This window comes from Botrytis sinoallii (genome assembly GCF_014898435.1).
Source record: "Botrytis sinoallii strain Bc 23 chromosome Unknown BSIN_026, whole genome shotgun sequence".
Classification (NCBI taxonomy): domain Eukaryota; kingdom Fungi; phylum Ascomycota; class Leotiomycetes; order Helotiales; family Sclerotiniaceae; genus Botrytis; species Botrytis sinoallii.
This window is the reverse complement of record NW_024066053.1, coordinates 499,068-515,089: the sequence shown is the minus strand read 5'-3', so window position 1 is coordinate 515,089 and position 16,022 is coordinate 499,068. Positions and strand designations below refer to the sequence as shown.

General features: G+C 42.9%; 2 protein-coding genes across 2 annotated transcripts; both read right to left on the bottom strand.

The window, feature by feature from the left end:
• Positions 1–422: 422 nt before the first annotated feature.
• On the bottom strand, positions 423–14,115 carry EAF02_010649 (uncharacterized protein; the record flags this gene model as incomplete). The annotated part of the gene is made up of 4 exons (XM_038906697.1): positions 423–557; positions 668–4,321; positions 4,373–10,434; positions 10,533–14,115. 4 exons carry the CDS (start codon positions 14,113–14,115, stop codon positions 423–425), a joined length of 13,434 nt encoding a protein of 4,477 aa, XP_038753567.1.
• Positions 14,116–14,170: 55 nt separating this feature from the next.
• EAF02_010648 (uncharacterized protein) lies at positions 14,171–15,382 on the bottom strand (the record flags this gene model as incomplete). The annotated part of the gene is made up of 1 exon (XM_038906696.1): positions 14,171–15,382. The coding sequence occupies one exon, from the start codon at positions 15,380–15,382 to the stop codon at positions 14,171–14,173; it is 1,212 nt and encodes a 403-aa protein (XP_038753566.1).
• Positions 15,383–16,022: the final 640 nt, after the last annotated feature.

The following is a 16,022-nucleotide window of genomic DNA, read 5'->3' as shown; positions in this document are numbered from 1 at the left end:
AGTATTGATCAGGCAACCAAGTATAATACTACATAAAAACATGAGACCTATATTAAATGAAGATCATTACAAGATAAATAATATAGCCATGTATTACGATACATAGATACAGACATGTTGAGTGAAAAGGAGGGTTTATCCTCAGAATCTACTTTGTACGACGATTCAAGACCCAAAATGCTAGAAAAGCGATCATGAGTATACAAAGACCGATACAATTTATAGTGGAATATCTAACTACAAGACTGATTCTCAAAAAATCTACTATCCACACGATATAACTCCACGGTAAAAGAAAAACAATGTCTAATCTAATCCCATCAAGCATTTATCCCGCATCAGAAAATATCAATAAACGAAATCCCTCCCCCCCCCCCCACCGGACATTCCTCTAACGACAATGAAATACCTGATCTTCCATCTCAAGAGCATAACATTGCAAGCATTTTAATCCACTCCTCAGCTTGCGAAAGACTAAACATATCATCCGGCCCAAAGATTCCAACATCGATTGTTTCATTCTCGGGATGATAGCGAACTTCTATATCGATTGATGGCTATGAGTAATCAAAAATCAGTGAGTTTTTTTTAAAATGATAAAGTAGGAGAATAGGGCAATGACAAAGGGTGTCAATAAATGGAAACAAAAATCGAAATCAAAACTCACAGGATAAGCCCCCGAATCCTGCCTAACAAACATATTCTGATCCCTCTTTGGCCTCACCACTCTAGCATATCCTTCCGTATCATACAGTGGTTGGAACAGATCATCTCCAGTCGTTATTTCTTGCTTATCCTTCACAGACTTTAGACCAGACTCTCCTTGAGCCTTCTCATACTCCTTTTCCGTACTTCCATTCAAGTCTTCAATAACTTCCCAATCCGACATCTCTTCGGAGTCTTCTTCATCTGTCTTCGCACCGTGATGAGAAACGTTTTTAACAATATTGATCCATCCATGCACTTTCACACCAGTCCACTGGTAGATTTCGTCCAGTCCCACGTTAGCCATTCCTCCTCTACTAATCTTAGCTAAATCCTTCTGCACATTCTTGGCCAACTCTGATATCGCTAAATCATCATCATCATCTCGATCCATTGGCACGATTTTGATTGGCAATAGATTGAGGGTAGGTGCCATCATTGTAGAAAGATTCTGTGAAAATGGAAAGCGATTGGCTAAATATAGACCAACGATGAGACCCTCTTCAGCATCCTCATCATTCTTATTTTGTTGATCGATTAAGACTGTCGACGCTAGAACGATAAGTATGTGATCAATAGAGACGCCTGCATTTTTTGCACGTGTCTTGACACCTTTGGCTGGTAAACCAGGTTTGAAAACTTCGACTCGACTAGGCTTCCTGATTTCCGGTCCTATAACCTCAAATTCGAGATCTGAATCAGGGCTTGGATGACTATAGGAAGCCGCACCAAGATAATCAATCCATTGATCTCTCACGGATGGATTACTTTTTTCCTGTATTGCCGTCGCAACAAATGTCTTCCATCTATTTTTGGCGATTGTAGACGTGGACCTAGCCATGGTATCCGCGTGATTATACCAAGCCATTAATTTCTTAAACAATAAGGAGATGCTGATTCCATCATAAAGAGCATGATGAATAACTAGATGCATTTCAACCTGTCCCGAACTATTCGGTGAAGTGATGACAAAAAGACTTATTGGCGGATCTTGAAGGGTACATCGCTGTTGAAGACTAGGTCGCTCCTCACCATATTCTATTATACTTGTCGGTTCTTTGTAAACAACTTGAACAATGGTTGAATCTAAGTCAATGAAACCAGTTCGTAAAATATCATGCTGAAGTAGCAAATTATACCAAGCAAAATCGAGCAGCCGTGGATCGTAGCCGCTAGATAACTTGAACTCAAAAGTTGCTTGAAAGAGAGATCCTTGAGAGTTTTGCCAATGTCTGATCATATATGTTTGACCTGCCGTTGCGGGCATAATGTAGTCTATCTCGCCCGAAGTATCAATCAATTGCTTGAGCTGAACCTGGTCGATGGATGGCGTAGATTGAACCAGGATGAGATCAACATCGACCTCGACATTAGCAGGAGTATTCGAGTCCAGGTCTTGTTTCCCAAGTAAATGATCAGCCATATCCTGGATTGTGAGATGTCTCATGATTTCCGAAACAGTCAGATGAAGTTTGTAGTTCTTGAGATGTGCTGGAAGCTTGAGGACTGTAACTGAATCCAAACCCAATTGAAATATTGTTGAGTCTTTAAGGATATCTTCCTCGGGGACACCTGAAACGATAGAGATTGATGTTCGGAGATCCATTTCTATTTGAGACCAAGCAGAAGATACTTCGGAGTTTTTCTGCAGATGGGGACTTTCTCGAAGTTGAAATTTTGGAGATCCGCATACAGAGACTCCGTCGCCGTGAATTGTAACAATCTGTTCTTGCTTGTCTGCCATGATTCTCCCAAGAACGTTGTCTAATTTTTCGAGAATATCTTTGGTCTGTGAGAGGTTTCTAGCCACAGACTTACAAACAGTTGTCCAGTAAAGACGGTCAGTTTTATCTTCAACCTCCACTTCAACACAAATTGCGAATTGAACATCTGAAGAACCACCAAATGACGAATATAATGGATCAGATTCATCCTCAAGTCGAGCACCTTGATATGTGAATAATGTGTCGAATAAAGTGGTATCTTTGGTTGAATGATCTCGAGAGCCAAGCGCAAGTGCTTGAGCTTTCCCAAGGGGAAATTGTTGAAATTGACGAGTTATATCACTCTTTTCTTGCATATCCCGAAGCATTTGACCCACCGTTCCACGAAGTACTGATCGAACTGCCACAGTATTGAACAGTGGGAAATTTACTTCGCTGGCTGTATCACTTGTATCACGACAGGCAAGCACGGTGCCAAATACAACATCAAATTGACCCATGAGTTCTGCAAGAACTAAAGACCAGCATGCTTGTCCTAGAGTCTGCAGTGTAATATTAGAAGAGCGACAGAAACTTCTAATTTCCTCTAGAGAGAACTTGGAATGCTTCTCACATCGGTAAGTCGTAGTCTCGTTAATTGGTGATAACTTCTGCTTTGGAAATATCGCTGGCGGCGAATTCCACAGTGTAGCCTTCCAGAAGTCTTTTGCTTCATGACTGTCAGCATTGAAGATCTCTGCGAGGCACGGTCTATAATCTGGACGGCTAGCAATCGTTTGCTCCCTATAAGCTTTGCTAATGTCATCGTGTATCATCGGCAGTGATTTCCCATCGTAGAGTGCATGTGAAATCCCCATTACGATGAATCTCCTGCTCTCAAAATGGACAGGGATTATTCCAAACAATTGGCGCTCTGTCGACAACATGCGTGCTCTTAATCTGTTTTCTGCAATTTTGAAAAGGGTTTCGAGCCTCGCATAACCTTTTACAATAGTAAATGGATATTCTTTGCCTATCTTTTTCCATTTTTTGTGGACAATCTGTGCATAGTTGACGGGAGACTGTGGGTCTTGAACTTCAAGAAAGGTCGTTCTCAGAATTGGCGACTTTTCAATAACAAGATCCATAGCATCCAACAGTCTTTTCTCCTGAGTTTCGTCACTCAGTTCGAAAACCTGGAGGGTCAAATAGCTTTTGAAATTGGAAGCAACCATTTCCTTTAACATACTCTCTTGTAAAGGTGTAGCCGGTAAAATCGATTCGAGGTCTGTAGGAAGCCTAGGCTTTAGATACTCACCAAGCTCGCGACTAATGTCCACGAGTCTCTCGGTAGATAATTTGTCGGATGAAAGTTCTTTGGACAGCGTCGCAGCTTCTATGATTTTGGTGATCGTTTGACATTTAATGATGCCACTGACAGATATCACAATCTCGTTCTTTCGCAGACGTGAAGACAACTTGATTACATCGATGCTATCAAGTCCAAGTTCAAATATAGATCTAGGATCATGGATATCTATTTTATCAACTTTGGCCAAAATCGCAATCTCCTTGCAAACAACATCACTCTTTTCTTTGGTTAAAAGTATCTGGCCTGAGTGCATAGATTGGTGTAAAGGTCCCGAAGATGGCTGTATGTGACTTGAATTGTCGCTGAAGTTCGGCTGACCATAGTGTTTTGAAAGAAATGAGTGGAGCAGGGGATCATAATGTCCAGTCCCAACCATTCGTGTCACTTTACCGTTCCCGGGAAGAATAGTTCGAAGGGTGTTATCCATCTTCGTGAACACAAGGCTTGCCAATTCTTCCGACATAACTGAGCTCTCTACGACCATATTCAACACAAGCTTGGTACTGTCGTTATTCAGAGTAGCTTCGAGTGCTATCGGATACTATATGATAGTTAGCTTGACTTCTATTCGAAATCGTTTCTATTCACTTACATCTGCATCTATAAACTTTTTAAAGTAGACCTTCTTTTGAATTATATTCAATAGTTGCTCCTCATTAACATCTGGACGTTGAAACACGAATAGAGCCTCGAAGAGTGGTGTTGTAGCTGCAACAGAAACCAATTTTTTAATGTCTTTCAATGGCGTATGTTGAAACTCTTGCATTTCCATGTTAATTTGGTGACACTCCTGTATTATTGAGGAGATTTGAGTGCCAGCTTGGACCGGAAGATGGAAGGGCACAGTGTTGAAAAGAGGTCCAACAACCTTTTCGACTCCTTCGAAATCGACTGCTCTGCCAGATGTGACAATCCCAATTGTCGTCAGCTTGGTAGAAATGATTGTTTGAATCGCTGAGATCCATGTTGCTTGAATTATAGCCTGCGGCGCAACCGATAAGGCTTGTCGTCTTATTTCAAAATCTTGTAGGTCAAATGTACGAGAGTACATACGAGTTCCTAGAGATATGTAGTCATGAGGCAAGGAATAATGAGTCCATGTCTTTAAATGGGATTTCCAGAATGCTTCCTTTCCGGGAACTATTGATAGCGGTCCATAAGCCAACGATGAATGAAAAACCGGTCCATATTGAATGTTCGGTAATTGGCGGAATTCGTCGCAAAGATGACTCAAAATCATTCCCAGACTGCTTCCATCATAAAGACCATGGAAAATATTGAGATCTAGGGTTTCTCTAGTTGGGAGTTCGTTAATATTCAAAGGCCACTGCTTGTTAATATCAGAAGGCCACTGCTTTTTAATATCAAAAGACCACGGCTTCTTGAGAATGTCCAACGTTTCTGATACGGTACTCGACTCCCAATGCTCCGAAGATGCCCTGGGTCTGAGAACCACCTGCGCATATCCATCGTCTGTTAAAACGAATCTGGTTCTCAAGATCTGAAGTTTAGAAACGACAAGATCCCACGCAGCGGAAAGTTTTTCAGAATTGACTCCGTGTACTAAACAGTAATGGAAGTGGCTATAATACAATTTTCCATCACTCTCAAGTAACCTGTAAATCATTGCTTCCTGGACAGGAGTACAAGGTGCGATACTCTCAATATGTTCGGGTGAAACCGCCAAGTCCTTGCAAATTGCGACTGTATGCTGCTGTGCAAACCCGGCAATTCTCAGTTGAGCTGTTACAAGATGTGGGTTTTCTCTGCCATCGTTCGTTTTGGCAGCAAGAAGTGCTTCAACCAATTTCCCGATGGTGGGATTACTTCTGACGGTGGCATTGGTGGCATTATTGTACCCTGAGGTTCTCAAGGAGCTTGAAAAGGCAGTCATACTAATGGAGTCAAGACCAAGTTGAAAAATATTCGAACTGCGTGTCAACTCGGGAACGTCGACGGGAAACACCTTAACAATGATGTCTACCACCTTCTTCTCTCTGTTTGTCCATCCTGCATGGTTCTGCACCTTGGTACTCATGTTTTGAAGATCTTCCATACTCAAATCGTTGAATTTAGCTGCGAGTTGTTTTGCATCCGCTTTGTTGTTTGCGTTGAGAGGAAGTGCTTTGATTGGGATGAAATGTGTTGGGACCATGTATCCTGGAAGTCGCGAGCTGCAGGCATCTCTGATGAAGGGAATTACTTCACTATCTTTCAACTCGTTCTTTCCTGATACGACAAAAAATGTGACCAGCTGTTCTTTGGCCTGTGCTTTGTGTTTTAGAACTAAAGTAACCACCTCTTCTAGATCGTTCCTGCTTTTCTTGATTACCTCATTGATTTCGCTTAACTCCAAGCGTTGTCCACGAAGTTTGACTTGATCATCAGCACGACCGAGGAAGAGAAAGGTACCATCGTGCAAAATACGAACGAGGTCTCCGGTGCGATATACTCGCTCGTTGAAATTAGTAAGCGTCGGAAATTTCTCAGTCGTAAGTTCCGGGCGATTGAGATATCCTTTTCCTACTAGTTTTCCAGAAACGCAAAGTTCACCAATGCCGCCCCTTAAAACTGGTAGCTCGGTTCCTGGCTTCAGAACGAATGATCCTACGTTGTCAAATTGAGGACCAATATTGGAAGGTTTACCGTTCTTTGGTACTCGAGGATACATGGTCACACCAATGGTAGCTTCAGTTGGTCCATATCCATTATAAATGCAAGCATGCTCGCCCCATACATCAAGAATTTCTTGCTTGAGTTGTTCGCCACCCGTAATGAAAACACCTTTGCATAATGATGGGACATCGTCTGGATGTAACAAGCGCGCAAGACTTGGTGTTAAATCAATGTGCGTGATACCTAGTTGTTGAATCGCAACTGGAATATCCTCGAATATCAAATCTCGAGGAGCTGTAGCTACACAAACTCCAACACTCCAACTCCAAAATTGTTCCAAAACACTCACGTCAAAGTGGAAAGAAGCAAATTGTAGCCACTTCGAGTCGGTGGTCCAATGTCCAGAAAACAATCTTTGAAATGCAAGCATCGCTTGAATCGCATTTTCATGAGTAAGCAGACATCCTTTCGGTGTTCCTGTTGTTCCAGATGTGTACAAACAATAGGATATATCCTCAGGGGTGATTTCTCTGGAAAGTTCAGGGGCTTCAGGGGCAAATTCAAGAAGTGTGGCTGGATCAGTCAGATCGATCATTTCTTCTTCTACGAAAGATCCCAAATTCTGGGCTGGGATGCCTGCACTAATGATAAATTTCGCAGCAGAATCCTTCACGATGAATTTTAAGCGATCAGCCGGAGCATTTGGATCCAGTGCAACATAACCACAACCAGCCTTCATGATACCAATGATTGCGAAAGATGCCTCGGCACACTTATCAAAACAAATGGCAATTATCTCGCCCGGAGCAGTTCCACGTGTATGGAGCATCTGAGCTACCCTGTTTGATTCTTCTTCCAATTGTCTATATGTCCATTTTTGACTTCGATATTTTCCTGGCTGAAGACAAGTTGTGAATTCTAGTGCGACCTTATCTGGCCATGTCTTGGCACCTCTTTCAACATATTGATGCAGAAGGGTTACGGAGTCCGGAAGAACAGGGTCCTGTGCAGGAGTAATGGAGAGTAACTCAACTCCAGCTTCGGGCGCTATGTTGCAAGGATGATCTGGATTTTGGAGGGTATCCAACAGTAATGCATCAAATTGTCTGACAATTAGCTCAGCATGAGCTGCAGGTACGACATCTTCTCTGAATGATAAGCGAATTGTGATTTCGCCCGATGATGAGGGTTGGACTTCTAGAGATACGACGTAGTCCACTGTAGCTTCCTCTTTGACTACTTTCCATAGCGAACTCAAATTTTCTTCATCTTCAGGTAATTTTTGGTACGCAAATAAGGTGTCAAATATCCGTCCCTCGGGGTACCCAGACCACTTTTGTATTGATGTCAATGGCGTAAATTGATGATTATGAAGTTGGGCATTAGATGACATAGTTCTAGACAGCAACTCGCTGTTACTACCAACCACGTTACAATTGACAGGAAGTGTAACGATAGTTGGAAATGCGACTAAATTGCCATCATCACGCACGGAGCGACCAGAGAGCGTCATGCCGAAAGTCGTAGCATTCTCTCCAGTATATGCCATTAACAACCTCGCCCAAGTAGCTTGCCCAGCTGCTTGCATAGTGACTCCAAGTTCTCGACATCTATTCTCAAGGTCTTTCAGTGAAGCAGAAGATTTTATCTCGCGAACTGCATTACTGGGTGATGTGACACGAAGCGGAGTTAAATCAGGGAACTTATTGACTACAATCCGATTTTCAGGCAGTTGCCAAAATTCCTTTTTCTCATCTTGGGCCCCTTCAGATGCTTGTAGAACTGAGCCCAAAAGTGTGTTGATGCTAGGTCGACTGGCCACTTCTTGACGATGATATAACTTTGTAAAGTCCGAAAAAATCATCTGCATAGATTGGGCATCGTACAGTGCGTGATGCGCAGTGAAAACAAGTATAGTTTTGTCCCCCTTTTTCTTCACGGTCATTTCCCATGGGTTTCGAAGACGATCGTTGTCTTCAGAAGGTGCGTGAACTCCACTTTCAAACCACGGGAGGACAAATGAGTCTTCTGTGAATGTTATCATTGCGAAAGGATGGCTTGGATCTTCAGTCTGAGCAAATGCTGTCCGAAGCATTTCATGAGCCTTACAGACTTTAGTCCAACAATTTTTGATATCTTCTAATGAGTGGTCGGGTAGAATCTCCAGATGCACGCTGTTGATATATTCATGCCCTCCGGAATGCAAACTTTGAGCAAGCATTCCTTGTTGTACAGCTGTGCACGGTCTGATGGCTTCAACATTATTAGATAAAACTTCCATATTCGAACAGATTGTCTCGCGATGTTTCTGATCAAAAGAAGCGAAATCATACTGAATGTCCTTCTCTTTTACCGAAGATTCGTTTTGTTCAAGATACGAAGCAATTTGCGCGATGGTAGGATGCTGTAGAATATCACTCGCAAGGATATTGTGTCCTTGGGCTCTCAAGCGAGACGCAACCTGAACTGTACTGATACTATCGAGACCCAATCTAAAAATGCTAGTATCCCGAGCGATCTTTTCTGAAGGAACATCTGTAAATCCTGCGATTATACCTCGAATTTCTAGTTCAAGTGGACTCATGGCTTTGTCCTGGCGTTGAGGATCCGAAATTTGTACCCTTTTTCTCTCTCTTTCCTCGTCAACGGCAAGGATCTGCGCTCTTGCCGACGAGGAAATAATCTGACGCCGAGGGTTCTCCAGGGCGATTTGTAATAAATCTTCGAATCTTTGAATTAAATTATTTGCATCGTAATCGGAAAATAAAGAAGTAGACGTATGAAGAACAATCTCAAGGGTATCGTTGCTGGGTTTGGGTATAATTTCGCAGACTAAAGGAAAATCCATGGCACCATTTTCTTCCACAATGGACCATATAGAAGAGTCGAGTTCCTTCGACGCTTGTTGTAAAATGAAAAGGGTATCAAATAGATGAGTTCCATCGGGACTAAACTTTGACTGGAGTCGTCGTAAAGGAGTGAATTGATATGGCAAGGAGTTGGCATTTGCATTTTGTAATTTTCTGAATGCCTCGATATAAGTGGTCTTGTAAAGGTTTTCCAACCGAATTGGAACTGTGTTGAAACAGGGCGCAACTAGTCTCTCTATACCATCAACCGGGGCAGTGCGGCCACTGACTACATTGCCGAAGCAAATATCAGTGCTTTTAAAAAGGTCAGACGTGATGCTAGCCCAAATCGCATGAAACGCGGCGAGAGGGGTGGTACTATGCTTCTTGATATTATTTTCGACGCGACTAAGAGGCATTTGCGCGATCAATTTCTGGATGCGGAAGGTGTCCATTTCAACTTGGCCAGGCAGATTTGGCATATCTTCGAAGTGAAGAGGATAGTATCCATGTAAAGTAGATTCCCAAAATTTATCAGAAGAATCGATATCCATTGAGCTTATGTGCTCTAGAAATGGAGCAAAGGAAACTTCAGGAAGTAGAGGCAAATCATTGTATAGCCTTTCAATTTCATCGTAAAGAATTGCCAGGGCGACTCCATCGTAAAGTGCGTGATGCATTGAGACCAAAAGGCGCTTTTGGCCATTGAAATGCAGAATGTTAAGTTTGTAAGGTGGGGCGTTATTGTTGAGTGACAAATGTTTCTCTACTTCAAGTATGGCAGCCTGCAAAGTTCTAGAATCAAGAGAGCCGAATTCGAGCTCAAAGTCTTGCAGCACGACTTGAACGTAAGGGAATCTTTGCATTTCTGTAGCAAGAAAACAAGTTCGTAGAATTTCATGTCTCCGAACCATCTCTTGCCAACAGCCACGAAGTCGTTCTAGATCACCAATTATGTTGAACATAACATGGTTGTTATACGAAGCACTTGAGGAAGATTCGGCTGCGGACAGCATAGCTTCTTGCAAAGGCGTACAAGGAGAAACGCTTATCGCAACTCTATCCGGGTTGGTAAACTTGGATAAAGTAGACGCTACAAAGTCATCGCTGAGTCCTAAGTTTGTATCAACCATTAAGATGTCGTCGCGTGCAAGCTCCTCGGATGTTGATAAATGCTCGGCAAGTCTGACTACAGAAGTGTGTTTCAAGATATCTGAAATATCAATCGGTTTTGCGGTTATCTGACGTAGCTTCCGGAAAATGCAATTGCTGAAATTGAGTCGATACCAAAGCTAAAGAATGATGTATCTGGACCAACATCCTCTACTGGAACTTTTGAAATTTCACTCAATGAGGTGCGGATCTCAAGCTCAAGGTCTGTCCACTGATGATCTATAGAAGATCTTGAAGATTTAGTAGTTGAGTCAAGATACGCGAGCTCAAAGCTTTCATACAAGCTAATCAGTCGACGCTTGTCAATCTTGCCTTGCGATGTCGATGGAAGGTTTGAAACCGGAATGAGGTTTGAAGGTACCATATAGCTCGGGAGCTTTGACTCAAGTACTCTATAGAGTTCGCTGACAATAATTGGGTCAACATGAAGAGGAAGAAGGTTCCCAGACGTTGTTGGCTGGGTCGTAAAAAAGCAAACTAAGCATTGTGAACTACCTTGCCCATTGATAACCATTGTTACACAATCTATAATATCTGGTAAAGATATCAAGATATTATTAATCTCGCCAAGCTCAACTCGTTGGCCCCTGATCTTCACTTGGTCATCTTTTCGGCCCGTAAAAACAAGAGATCCGTCTGACATCAGACGTCCAAAGTCGCCACTTTTATATAGACGCCCGTATTCTGGGTGATCAATAATCTTTCCCTCTTCTTGAGCTCTATTCATGTATCCTCTGAAGACCTGAGAGCCACCAAAGCAAAATTCGCCCTCGCCACCTCTTGGTACCAAAGAGAATTCTGAATTGCGAGCAACTACAAAAACTGACGTGTTTTTGAATGGAGGACCAATATTGTCAATACGATCGTCTAGAGTGACCTGTGGCTTGACAGTGCAAATGTTAGTTGTTTCGCTGGGGCCATAACCCTGGTAAAGTCCATGGCCAGCCCATGTATTGAAAACTTTTTGCGTCACAGCCTCTCCAGCAGTGACCAAGAACTCTACTTTAGGAACTTTAAGCGGGTTGATCAGAGCAGCAACAGTAGGTGTCAAGCTGAGATGAGTCACTTCCAGAACGCGAATTGCAAGTTCTATGTCTCGAAACAAAACGTCTTTCACGGCAGAACACAGACATCCACCAATTCTCCACGTGAAGAAAATTTCGAAGACAGACACGTCAAAGGCCTGTGAACATGACTGGAGAAGTCTAGACTCGCTAGTTCCTGGATAGATCTCCGCTAAGACGTCAAGGTTGCTCAGAAGATTGCCTTGTGTGACAAGGACTCCTTTTGGAGTTCCAGTACTACCCGAAGTAAATACGCAATATGAGATGCTCTCCGGCTTAAAGGAACTAGCAAGATTCCTCGTAGGTTGTTGATCCAGATCAACCTCATCGACGTAAGCAATATTTTGCTCCGTAAATTGTTCTAACAGTTTTTGTGATGAAGAATGTCCAATCAATACCTTTACCTTAGCTTCGCTCAAGATATGATGCAACCGGTTATATGGAATATCGGGAGTTACTGGGAGATAACCTGCACCGAGCTTCGTAACAGCCAATACAGAAGCATAGAAATCATGACTTTTTTCAAGGCATATGCAAACAATATCATTCGGCAGAACGTCATGATCAGATAGGTAGTGTCCCAGCTGATTCGCACGACTATTCAAAGCACCATAACTCAAGTATTGAATTTCTGGACTGTCACCTTCGATTCTGCTAGCAAACGCAATTGCTGGACGCTCGGGATCTTCTTCTGCGATATTTTCCACTGGGGATATCAGTGTCTCAGGTCCAAGGTTAACGCTAGGTGTGTTATTCTCCAAAGAGAGTAATTCAGAGTTGCTCTCATTGAAGACATCGAAAGGCGAAGATCCTGCGTGCTGAATAATTGTTTTCGCGACATCTTCAATTTGACGCAGAAGCATGTTTATCTGGTTTTCTGGAAATATCGACTGTTGATAATTTGCCTTGAATTGAATGATGTTTGATGTAGGAGTTATTTCAAGAGTTAAATTAAACTCCAGTTGATCAAGCTGGTCGATAAGAATCACATTCTTTCTGCTGTGGTCATAACTATGGAGAGTCTGTTGCCATATCAGGAGTGTATCAAATAATGGCTGTCGAGGCTCGAAACCATTGACTGATTTGATCTCGCGAAGCGGGAGGGTGCTATGCTCAAGATGTTTCCTATTTATACTGTTTAGTTCTTCTACGAGATCTTGGAGAGTAGAGGCTATGGAGGTATCGATACGGATCGGTAAGGTTGAGAGGCATGGTCCGATGATATCTTCTATTCCAGCGAGGGGGATAGTTCTTCCAGAAAAAACAGTGCCAAAACAAACATCTGTTGATCCTAAGTAAGAGGCTAGGATCAGAGCGTATGCAGCTTGAAAAATAGCTTGTGGACTCGAAGCCAGTTTCTTCGCGGCTAGTTCAACATCTAAAGTTGAAAGTTGAGTCGAGTGATGCGCCACAGCCAATCTAGCGGAAGCAACCTTGGTTGTGTGAAAATTTGGTAAATTCCTAAGCTCGAGGTGTACCATATGATCTTTCCAGTAATCTCTAGAAACTTGGGAATCAGAAGAAAGGCTGCCATTGAGATAACCCTCAACAACATCCGAGAATGATGGGCGTGGAGTTGGAATCTCATCTTGCAACAGGCAATTCAAATCATCAAGCAGAAGATCTATCGACCAGGCGTCATACAGAGCGTGATGAATGTGGATCAAGAGTTTTAGACAGGATTTAGTAGGTAGAATCTCGAAAACAATAGGGCGATGAAGTGACGCAGTTTCAACCCCAAAATCGTACGTAAATACGTTCACTGTTTTAATGTTTGAACCGGGAAACGTTTTCCATACAAACTGCATATATCCACTATTGTCAGAGGATTCTGCGAAACCAGTCCTCAAGATTGGATTGCAATCAGCGAGATCTTGTAGCTTTGTATAGAGTTTGTCGATATCGCTGAGTCCGGGTAAACTTAACTCGATCCAGTTGCGGTAAGCTATCCCGTCGAGGGCAGTTTCAGCAAGCATTGCATTTTGAAGCGGAGTACATGGGTAGGAAATTTCGACGTCATTTGCATTGCCATTTAGCATAGCGTGCATTTCTGAGTTGGTTGTGGCCAATTGAGCCTTGCCTGAACTTGGAACCTGGGGACAGTTTTCACACAGTTTCGCTAACGAGGTTAATGTCTCGGCTTGTAAAACAGCTAAAGTTGCAACGTTGAATCCTCGCGATCGAAGTTCTCTGGATACTTTGATAGAAATGAGCGAGTCAAGACCTGCCGATGCCAGACGTATATTTGGGGGAAATGGACCAAGTATCTCGCGCAGGATTTCTCTCACGATTACTTCAGTTTGTGTGAAGTTTGATTGTTCGCCCCCTTCTTCACGTTGTTGCTGGTAGTTTGCTTGCAACTTTCTTTTATCTACCTTTCCCGACGGTAGATAAGGAAATTCTTGCAGAAGAATGATCTCGCTGGGTACCATGAAACTCGGAAGCCACTGTGAGCAGGTGTTCAGAACTTGATCAGAATGAGTTTCCTCTTCATTTGTGAGAGCGAAAACAATAAGTACTCCGCTTATCACGACTGCTACAACCGTCTTGATGCCCGGATGTTTGTAGACAGCATCTTCTATCTCCCCAAGTTCGACACGTTGACCACGTAGCTTAACTTGTCCACCACTCATACGACCGTGAATCTCTATACTTCCATCTTCAAGAATTCGACCTTTATCACCAGTTCTATAGTATTTTTTTGTCTGCCACTGTCACAAAAGCAGCTCTGTTCTGCTCTTCCCTGTTAAGATAGCCATTTGCTAGTTGCGGGCCACCCAAAATAAGCTCTCCTAGCTCGCCCTGGGGGAGAAATTCGAGATCCTGCTCATTTCCAGACCCAGAGGCCGCTTCCGCTATGAACGCAGATACTGTCTCAAAGGGTACTCCAATGTTGCCCGGTTTAGCACTTGCTTCCATTTTGGGGTGAATCGTGCAATGAATTGCTGCTTCAGTCGGTCCGTACATTCCATAAAGAAGGCTCTCTTTCGTATCAGATCCACCAAATTCTTCCACGATTGGCCTCGTCATCATCTCACCAATCGTCATCAGCAATCTCAACTTGGGAACATAGGCTCTTTTCTGTAATAAAGCACCCACAACGGTTGGAGTAAGTTCGGCAGCATCAATTTCTAACTTGTTGATCATGCCTGGTAAATCGTTAAGTAGCTGACTACGATCACATCCAACCAATGTTTGACCTCTAGTCAGAGGGAAGAAGATCTCGAATACAGAGACATCGAAAGATGGTGCAGCAAACTGGAGAAATCGTTCAAAATTGGGAATAAGACTCTCGTGAGCTAAAAGAGACTGTGAAGCAGCTAGGTGACTGACTGTAACTCCTTTTGGGGTTCCGCTTGAACCAGAAGTGTACATAACATATGCAAGATCGTTGTTGGTGGGTTCACGTGATTCATTTGCTTCTTCTAGTTCCGTGGGAATTATGGGGAACTCGTCGACGACAATAACTCTGGGACCATTTTCCCAAGAAACCGAGTCTCGAAACTCCGGTGTCGTGATTATAATGCTCGCAGAAACGTCGCCCACAACAAATCGTATCCTATCTCTCGGCGCATCGAGGTTGATAGGGCAAAAGGCCCCTCCCGACTGTAAGATTGCAAGTTGAGAGATGTATAACCCAGGACATTGTGGTAGTAATATTGGGACGATGTGCTGCTGTTGAGATGTTTGATGACCTTTGATCGTTGATTGGATTCGTGTAACGAGAGACGTTACACAAGCTTGTATATCTCGATAACGGTACCTCTCTCGTCTGTCGTGACTAGTGAAGTCAATTGCACACGAATTTTCGTATTCATCCCATCGGATCAAATCATGTAGAAGTTGTGGCCCAGACAAAAGTCTTGGCGGGTCATTCAAACTCGAAATCTTTGTATCCATTTTGGATCATGCAGGTCGATCCTCATAATCTGGACTGTTGTAAGTGCATATGTTCGTTTTATATGTCCTGTTGCTACAGAAGATTATTTGAATGTCAGGTCACTGCTGGGGGTATTTGTATTTCTTCCTCATGCCGGACAGTGATTGTAACAATGGTGTATTAACTACAACGAGCTCTTGTGTTATTCACGTGGGTTGAGAAACCTACCATAGAAAGAGCAAAGATGATTGATTTGTATTAACATTGAATTAGTCATAGAGCAGGAGATCTGAATGATGACCATTAGAGAAGGCAGGATTGGTTGATTGAACGAATTGGTGGTGCCACTGTATTACTATTAACGGAGATAAAAGGTAAAAGTGGATAGATGCTGTATTCCATGCGTGAATGCTCAGAGGTGATAGGAACAAAACAGATGGTATATGGAAGTACCTAGCTAGGTAGTAAGGAAGGAAGAGGTAAGGCGACTCGAAATACGCGCCATCTGCTAGAGAGATTGGGAAAAAATAGGCAAAATTGATAGCGTCATCTGTTTCTAGGTGAGGAGTGCAAGCAACCCAACCGAGAGTACGATTCGTACTCTCAATCCTTGGCGAGGCGGATAGAGGGAACATGTACCATTCGCGCTATAGGCGGAAA